The sequence below is a fragment of the Fukomys damarensis genome, unplaced genomic scaffold (genome assembly GCF_012274545.1).
Source record: "Fukomys damarensis isolate Sample0158 unplaced genomic scaffold, DMR_v1.0_HiC HiC_scaffold_23, whole genome shotgun sequence".
Lineage (NCBI taxonomy): Eukaryota > Metazoa > Chordata > Mammalia > Rodentia > Bathyergidae > Fukomys > Fukomys damarensis.
Window position 1 is genome coordinate 30,104,921 of NW_022900935.1, and position 9,374 is coordinate 30,114,294.

The 9,374-nt window shown below is 46.0% G+C and overlaps 1 protein-coding gene across 1 annotated transcript; it reads left to right on the forward strand.

Moving 5' to 3' along the window:
• Window positions 1-941: 941 nt before the first annotated feature.
• On the forward strand, window positions 942-3,589 carry LOC117287317. Its single transcript, XM_033767381.1, has 3 exons — window positions 942-1,138; window positions 2,805-2,905; window positions 3,188-3,589. The coding sequence occupies exons 1-3, from the start codon at window positions 942-944 to the stop codon at window positions 3,550-3,552; spliced, it is 663 nt and encodes a 220-aa protein (XP_033623272.1). The 3' UTR covers window positions 3,553-3,589.
• Window positions 3,590-9,374: the final 5,785 nt, after the last annotated feature.

Here is a 9,374-nt window from a genome sequence, read left to right on the forward strand (position 1 = left end):
TCACTGTAGAAAAAAACTGCTAAATCAACCAAAATCCCACTATTTACCATTTGCATTTTGGTATATTTTCTTTTGTGTGTGTGTTTTTTGTTGTTGTTGTTTTGGTACTGGGATTGAACTCAGGACCTTGTACTTGCAAGGCAGGCAGCGGAACCCCTGAGCTAAATACCCAGCCCTGGTATATTTTCTCCTATTACTTTTTCTATGTACAGATATACTTTAGAAAGTGACAATATATAATTTTGTATATTTTATATCTATCTATAGACCATAAACATTTCCAGCCAGAGGTTTAGCTCAGTGTTACCATGCCTGCCTTCTAAGTGCAAGGTCCTGAGTTCAATCTCCGACACTGTGAAAAAAAAATCTCCCCGTGACATTAAAGACTTGTCAAACAAGCCAGGCATGGTGACACACGCCTGTGATCCCAGCACTCTGGGAAGCTGAGGCAAGAGGATTGCTGACAGTTTGAGGCCAGCTTGGGCTACATAGCAAGACCCTGTCTCAAAAAATAAAACAAAATAAAAAACCAAATTTCCCACGCAGTCCACAAATGTATCTTACTTTGTTTTCCTTAACTGGGCTCTCATTGTTGGGTCCCTGGGTTTGTCTCCAAATGTTTCCGGATGTAAATAATGCTTACATTATTCATACGGCATATGCATAAAGTCGTGTTCACATTTCTGATTATTTCCCTAGGGACAAAAATGATTTGTAGGAGTGAAACTGCCTAGGAAAATGAAATGCATAATGGAGGGCTGTTGGTCAGTATGACTCAGAATCCCACCCACAGGACAGCTGCCAGGTCCTGATGGAAGTCGAAGAGACTAACAGTGCCTTGGCCCCGTCCTGCACTGGGGCCCTCTGGGGCAGCTGGTTCCAGAGCTGGGGCCAGCAGCTCTCGAAGCTTGCGGGTCCTCAGGGACTACGGTACCTGAGCGATGGTCCCACTCTCACTCACGCTTTACCTTCCCTGTTCTGACTGCCACTCCCAGTCACGCCTGCCACTGGCTGCACACGGCACCTGGCTCCTGGTCTTCCTCTTCACGCAAGTCCATCCTCACAAGGCAATTTCACGGTCTGCAGGGCACCCTGGCTTCTCCATCTCTGCATCTCTGGAGACCTCCACACCACTCCGGTTTAGCCATCTGCTTCCTGCATTCGTACCCTGGGGTCCCTCACCTTCCACAAACTGCTCTGAGATCTCAAACTCACTGATCCTCTCCCTGACCCACACTCCCTCTCCAATTCTCCCACTCTGTTACTGGAAATACAACCATTCTTTGTCACCCACCACCACCACCACCCTGTTTCTTTTCTGCTAACTCGCTTTAATCTGTCTACCTCTTATAATCCTACCTTCCTCCTTACCATGGCTTTTTTTTTTATCTGCAGGGGCTAGGAGGTGGAGCAAGACATTGAACTCAGGATATGCTGAGCAAACACTACCACTGAGCTATACTTCCAGCCCTATTGATTTATTTATGTTTATTTTTGGGCTCAAGAGTGCTCTGTTGGGCTGGGGATATAGCTCAACGTCACCACACATGCCTCAAAGCAGAAACCTGAGTAATGAGAAGGAGCAAATTATATGAAGATCTAAGAGAAGATTCTGGCCAGGAGTCACAGCAAGCGCAAAGGCCCTGAGATGGAACTGAGCTGGCAGCATCTGAGAAACAGAAAGCCACGGTGGCTGGAATGTGATAAGCAAGAGACAAAAGTTAGAGGTAGGACAGGTCACACAGATTCTTATAGGTCATAGTAGGAAGGATGCATTTTATTTTATATCTGATAGGAAGGCACTGGAGATTTTTAAGTTCCAAAAGGATTGTGAGATGTCAAAAGGATCATTCTGAATTTTCTATCAGAAGAGACCAAGGGAAGAAGTCACAGTGGAGAGGCCATTCAATTAAGTGCAATATTCCACTTGAGACCATAGTGGCTTGGACTGGAGTAGGGAGGGATGTGGGAGGTAAAACAGAGCATGTTTTGAATATATAGTATTTTGAAGGTAGAATCAACCAGAATTTTTGATGAATCATATAAATAAGAAGGAGGAAGAGGAGGAGGAGGAGGGGCAGGAGAAGGAGAAGGAGAAAAAGAAGGAGAGGAGGAGAAGGAGGTATTCATAAATTTATGGGCATCTTGTTTACATATCAATCTCCTATGAATTTGGATAATTCATAACAAGCTGATGTCTAAACCTTCCAAATTCTGAGTGCTGTAACAGTAACTGTTGGCTTTCTGGGCCTTCTAGGCTGCAGGCTAAGAACCTAGAAGATCCCACTGCTATGACCAGAGAGCAGAATGCGCCCCTCGGCTTGCATCTCTGCCTGCTTTCCTTTCAGTACGCTAATTGCATTTGGGGTTGATCCACTTAGGACAGGCACTTGACCTCAGCAGTGACACATCTGCATGTCTCAGTCACGCTGCAGGAACATCTCTTCCACACACTGCTCCTGAGGTGTTATTTGTGTGCATGTGTGTGTGTGTAAATTCAGTCCAATTGCCCAGTTATTCAACAGTCCTTTCTTCCCCGGGCACCTTCTAGGATAGTCATTGACCTCAATGCTGGAGACACAGAGTAGACTCAGAGAAACGGAAAAGCACAGTGTGAGCAGGGCAGACACAGCAGTGACACGGGGGTTGCGGTCCCTGAGGGCACCAGGCCAGGTTTGCTGGAGGAGGCAGTGTAGTGCAGAGCTGCCTCTCCTGCACATGCTGTGTGGCTGGGGTTTCTTCCCATGATTTGGGCCTCAATTAGTTGTCTTGGGAAATGAAGCTACTCTTTCCCTGATTCCAAGGAGCATTTCAGAAGCGTTTACGAGCATCGCGAAAACCCTCAGGCATCTCACGCCTGCTGTTTTGGACAAGTGGATCTCAGTCTTCGGGGAAGTGACTGCAGGTCTGTGCATGTTCTTTTGTCTCTGCTAGGAGGAATTATGGGGTGAGTAAAAGCCAAGCGAGGCAGGGAGGTGGGCCCAGGAGCCAGCAGTCAGAGCTTTATCTTCACAGCAAAGGATGGACTGAGGTCAATCAGGGAATGGGGCCACCAGCCTGTGCTTGGAAGAGCTGTGCCTCGTGGGAAGGTCCCCCGCAGCCAGTCAAAAAGACAGAGGGGCTCCCCGCACCTCGCTAAGCGTCTAACTCCCAAACACCTTTCCTGTTGGCCTCTGCTCCCCTGTAGTCCAGTCACTGCTGCCCTGCTCCGGCCTGAGACGATTCTTCCACCTCCAGTCTGGACTCCTGCCAGCCTCGTCATCCATCTCCACTCATCTGCCGACGTCCTCTTTCCAAGACGCTGGTCAGAACTTGTTCTTCCTGCTCACCACCTTCACGAGGTCCCGGCTACTTTCACCAAAGAACCAAGCCCCCTCGGCTCTCTTGATCCTGCCCTGCCTGCTGTCCAGCCTCACCTGCTCTGCCATCCCCTCACACTTTCCAGTTCCCCGAAATGCCACTGTCCCAGTCATCTGTCATATCTCTGAGGCCCTGGATATGCTGTTCTTCTTGACTGGAATTCTCTTCTCCCCGCTCCTGCCCATCTGCTAACTCTCAGTCATCCTTCAAAACTGTGCTTGGAGCCAACTGGAATGGCACATACCTGTAATCCTGGCACTCAGGACGTTGAGGTAGGAAGATTGCCACCTGTTCGAGGCCAACCTGGGTATATTGAGCTCAAAGCCAGCCTGAACTACATAGCAAGACTCCCCCTCAAAGAACGAAACAAAACAAAAACAATGCTCGGGTTTTACCTTTCTCCCGAAGACTTCTTGTCTCCCCTCCTTGTCAGGATCCATTCACTCCTTGCTCCACATCACCTCTGGGGTGTGCACTTGTGAGTGCGCTATTTGTATCACTGGTTGGGAAACTGAGCCTCAGAAAGGGTAACCAGGATTTCAAGTTAAATTATGGACTCAAATCCAAATAATTCTGATTCCTAGGCAAGTGCCTTATTTACTGTACTCTCAAAGAATTAACCAAATTCCACACACTTACACACTTACATACACACATAGGAAAGCTATATTTTTAAAGGCTGAACTGATATCCTTGAACATCTATCTTTAAATAATCAACCCTTTCCACAATTCCCTACTATTCCTGAGACTTTCCAGAGAGGAGGTTTTCAATAAGGTGACCTCCAAGATCCTCTGGGCTGTGATATTTTATGAAATACAGAAAATCTCCCTCTCACAATTAATGCTGGCCTTCAGGGTTTGTTTTCAGGATGAAAGGATGCTTGTGCATGACAAGCACTTATGGTACATCTAGTCTGTACTAAGAACATCAGAATCAGGACAATTTTACAAGATCCATATCATCCTCATTTCATAGAGGATGGTGAAACACAGATATGACGAGCTAGGGTCACCCAGCTAGGAATAATAGAGGGATTTGAACCAAGGTCCTTCTGGCTCTCAGTGGACTTCTAAGCGAAAAAAATAAGCCTGACCACTGGAGCAGGTGGCTGGGGAGGAGAGGGCAGCCTAATCACCCGTCCCTCATCCTTGGCTTCAGGACTGCTTACCCCCATCCTCGAACTCTTCACGCAGGTAGACCCGGCGCTGCACCTGAGCCCCCAAGGTGTAGGTCGCCAGAAGCAGTAGCAGCAACTGCAGCTGGTTCATGACATCCAGACGCTCAGCCCAGGCAAGCTGCTCACGCTGGCCAGGGGCTCCGCACTGCCCCTTTGCTGCCTTTACTCTGATCCTGGTGCAGGAGCTGAGATCACCTGCACCCCCACCTGGCTGCCTCCCATTCGTGGCCTGAGTACGGACTGCAGCCAATAATTGGGGACCACGCACTGAGAGTGCCCAAGGAGCTAATGTAGTTGAGGGAGCAATAGCGCAGCGTCCCTAGGGAGTGGGGAAATTGGCAGGGCCAGCTGAGGCTGGCCCCTGGGGTCCTGTGTACCAGTTCAATTTCAGTGCAAGTGGTTTCAAAGCACTCTCACAGGATTCCTTCTAACATCCCTCTGTCCTTCTGTCCTTCCTCTCATCCATCCAACTGTGCCTATGAAAAAACAGTGACAACATTGTGATGTCTGTTTATTTTAACAGAAATACCTAAGGTCTCAGAGGGCCCAGAAGAAGCCCTAATCTGGGATAGGATCTCAAAGATGGCTTCTGGAGAGAGGAGATCCTGAGGATAGCCAGGCAGAAGAAAGGAGGGGAGCGAGAAAGAGAAGCAAAGGGAATACTATGTGCGGAGGCCAGAGAAGGGAAGGATTTGTAAGTTAATATCCTTTTTATGGCAATTCATACTGTACGATCATTGTTTTTTCCTGTTGTGAGAGAAAGAAGGGTCAAAGAGGGGCGAAAGCACCAGCATTTGTTGGCCATTGTGATGTATGTCAAGCACAGCACCAGACACTTCGCATGCAGTGTGTCATTTAATCTTCACACCGGTGTGCAAAGAGGGAGCTGTTATACTCACCATACAGGTGAGCATAATGGGCCTCAGAAGGACAAGTGATGCGCCAAGGTCATACCAAGTTGGAACAGGGGCTGGAATTCTGGGTTTCTCATTCCAGGACCTTCACTACGCTTCCATTTCACTTTGTTAAGGCTGTGTCTAGATGTCCCTCCAAAGCCTCATGCGGTCACGGATGGGGCTCGTCAGAAATGGCTGGATCTAGGGTATGCGATGCTGGGACTGGGTGATGCTGGCATTAGGGAGTCCCTATGCTAGGGGTGGGTGGCACCGCCAAGAGGCGGGTAGACAAGATGGAATGTAAAGGCAGGCTTGCTTGCTGCTGCTGTTGCCGCTGCTGCTCCTTTGCTGCTGGCTGCCTTCTGCCTGCCCTGCTTTGCCATGAACTGTTTTTCCTCTGTGATGCCCCCTCTGCCATGCCACTCTGCCTTGGAGCCAGCTGACTATGGACTGAAACCTCTACAAACTGTGAACTGAAATAAACCTTTCCTCCTTTTAATTTGGGTGTTGGGTATTTTGTCCCAGGAACAAGAGAAAAGTAACTAAGACAAACTTCAGTCATCTATGCTATGTCTACTTACTGAGATCCTACTGTGTGCCAGGCACTGGGCTGGATACTGAAGAACAAGCCTGATGAGTCTTCTGTTCCCACAGGGCTCACTTTCTAATCATAAAGGAGAGAAGTATCAGATAATGGCACGCCCACTACAAAAAAGGGGGCTGGGGATTTAGCCCAAACATTTAATCGCTATGTTGAGATTTTGTAATTATCTGATAGAGAGAGGACATAAGTTTCCTGGGAAGATGCAAGATGTAGAGACCAAGATAGAGGGAGATAAACTGAAAGCACGGAGCCAACCTTGAGTGCCGGCTGGAAGACTTTGGATTTGGTCCCCCTATGCCAGTTTTTCAATCGCTGCCCTATTGTTATTTTAGGCAGATCAGTCTTCCTTGTAGGGAGCCCTGGGAGAGCTGTCCTCTGCATATAGATGTTTAGCAGCATCCTTGGCTTTTATCAAGGGATGCCAATAGCACTCTCTCCAACAGGTATGGTAGCTAAAATGTCTCCAGACCCTGCCAAATGTCCCCTGGTGTGTGTGTGTGTGTGTGTGTGTGTGTGTGTGTGCACAAAATTGGACCACAAATGAGAGCTGTAGGAAATAGTGGGGCTCAGGGTTTGAAAAGAATGTTGCATGATAAGTATTAGTAATGCTCTTAACTTTAATAACCACTCTCATAGTGAACATTTAGACTTTGTAAGAAACTGAATTATATTTCAGTTCTGATAAGCTGGACTCACCCATCCTACTTTGGTAACATTCCCATGGGCTCCATTGTTTTCTCTGAAATGATAAAACGTTGACCATCTGCTTCTCAAGGGCAGTGGCCACTGTGCTTTCTTTGTTTTCGTATCTTCATTTTCTTACACAGTGAATGTTAAATGGATTGGGTGAATTTTAAAATTGTGTTATATACATAATTACATTTATTTTTAGGCGATCATGCTGGATCAGAGATTTGTCGGAGAATAAATGACAAGTGTGTTTGTAAGCAAAGATGTCTGTTTTAGTCTTTTAATCCAAAATGCTTATAAATCAATAGAATGTGTGAACTTCATTTTCAGGTGTATTTTCCATCTGGGAAAAATTCATGTGACTCTGGCAGCATCCGCAGTTGTCTCTAATTCATAAGGATATAACTTTAATTGTTTACTTGTCTTTATGCTGCTATAACAATACGTCTATGTTGAGTTAAAAAATATTTTTTTGAAACAGGGTTTTGCTAGGTAGTTCCAACCAGCCTTGAATTTACTAAGGAAGTCTGGGCTAGACTTGAACTCATAGAGTTCTAGAGGCTGTTAACTTCAAGACCATCATCGCACTAGCAGATTTGGTGTCTGATGAGAGCAAGATGATGCCTTCTTGCTTCAACCTCACATGGTGGAAAGAGGCAAAGATGGATGAATGCTAGCTCAATTTTCCGGTTTTAAAACAAATCAAAATTAAAATATTTTCATGGGCCCCATGCCTAATGTGTAAATCAGGTGCCTATTATACCTAACATGTAAGTCATTTCGGGGGTCATTTCCTAGTTCTCATTTCTCTCTTTAAAATTTTTGTTTTGAACAACTGTTATAAGAATGACTTCAAGCAACCAAAGCTGCATGATGGAAGAAACCAAGTGTGAGACCTGAATGAGCTAAAGTGACTCCATGCTAATAGGCCAGAGACTGTGCTTCTTCATGACAAAAGGTGACCATAGAACATTTCCTGCTTGAGATAAGCAGTATGTTTGGAATCTTGTCCTCTGGTAGTTCTGTGAATGCCCTGACCTATGTTTGAACTTTTTTGTTTAGAAAAACCCTATAAAACTACCTCAGCCCCTGAGCAGTTGCCTCTCTGAGCTACTTGGCTCTGGGAGTGCCGTCTGGCCAGACTAATAAGGGTCTGTTTACCATCTAGTCCGGTGTGTCCCTTTCTGGGTGACGCTCGTTCCTCCGTCGAGCTCCTGGAGGGAGCTCCTGAAGCCTCGCTGAGCTATAGGTCCCAGCATCATGGAGGCCCTTTTGGCTGCTCACAGCTCCCAGAAGTAAGGCCCTGGGTCTTGCGTCTGGACCCCTCGTTGGGCTATAGGACTCAGCATCGTGGAGGCCTTTTGGCTGTTCACGCTCCGCAGAGTGGAAGTGAGACTTTAGGTCTTACACCAAGTCTGATTTGTTTTCCACTGCATCTCTGGTAACCTTGCCACAGAATAAACACGCGACAGGATGAATGTGCAGTTCACTGCAGAGCACCAGGATACAGTGCACACTTGATAAATATCAGATTTATTTCACCTGATTTCCTAGGGAATAGTTCAGGATGTGCCTAACAGGTATTAGAAAGTCAGAGTACAAGGCACTAACCCTGAACGTAACAGGAATTCAGCTCAGGAAGGACTGTGCAGGTCAATCACTTTGCATGCTTTTGCATTTTTTATTTGTCCAGTTCATCCAAGCTACTTTATTGCACCAGTAAAATGATCTATCTTTAGCTTATGGATAAGAAAGGGGACTTTCCAAAACCATCCATTTTACACTTCGATATGGTGTATTTACACATGTAGGGAGTTATACCAGTATTGCCACATGTCTCTGAATCCTCTACAGATTTAATTTACAAAGCTACAAAGTGGGGGCATAAATTATGCATTACGGCCCATGTTTTGGAAATCGCTGTGTAGTCCTGGGAATTAGATAGGGGTTTAGCTCTGTGAAATTGAGCTTCCACTTATGGGTTGAAATCCTGTGGATCGGTGAGAACTTCTTGTATAGAGACAGTGTATGCAGTTCTGTAGGACAGGCTGGATATTTAAACCTCAAAAAACACTGGGCACGGAGGCGCACACCTGTAATCTCAGCACTCGGGAGGCAGAGGCAGGAGGATCGCAGTGAGCTCAAGGCCAGCCTGAACTACACAGCAAGACCTTGTCTCAAAAAACAAACAAAATAATGAACCTCCAAAAATTGACTATCAGGAAAAAGAATATTTCAAGCAGTTATCCGATTCTGCTCTGTTCTTTCCCTTCAGCTTCATCTCCCGCTTACTCCTCTTGCTGTAGCACATTCACTAGAAGATACTGTTCCGTTTGTCTCACTTTCTTCATCCTAGGAAACCCCAGGGAGTGCCTATTCCTAGCTGCTCTTCTACAAGTGTTAGTTTCTCCTCTCTAAGAAAGCCAAGAGTTCACACCTGTAAAGCTCAGCTCAAACATTACTTCCTTCAGGAACTCTTCCTACCTTCTTAGAAAGAAGGGAAGAAAAGCAATGTACTTATTTTGGACCCATATTGTGTAGAAGCACAATTTGAGGTTCTTTGCATTTATCATCTTTTTTAGTCCTTGGTGCACTTTTGTTCAGAAGGATTTTTTTTTTTTTTTTTTTTTTTTTTTTTTTTTTT

Coding starts and splice junctions, on each gene's coding strand:
- LOC117287317 (XM_033767381.1), top strand. CDS start 942: ATGGTCCCACTCTCACTCACGCTTTACCTTCCCTGTTCTGACTGCCAC. Junction 1,139..2,804: donor GAGACCTCCACACCACTCCG/GTTTAGCCATCT, acceptor CCTGATTCCAAG/GAGCATTTCAGAAGCGTTTA. Junction 2,906..3,187: donor CTTCGGGGAAGTGACTGCAG/GTCTGTGCATGT, acceptor GCTCCCCTGTAG/TCCAGTCACTGCTGCCCTGC.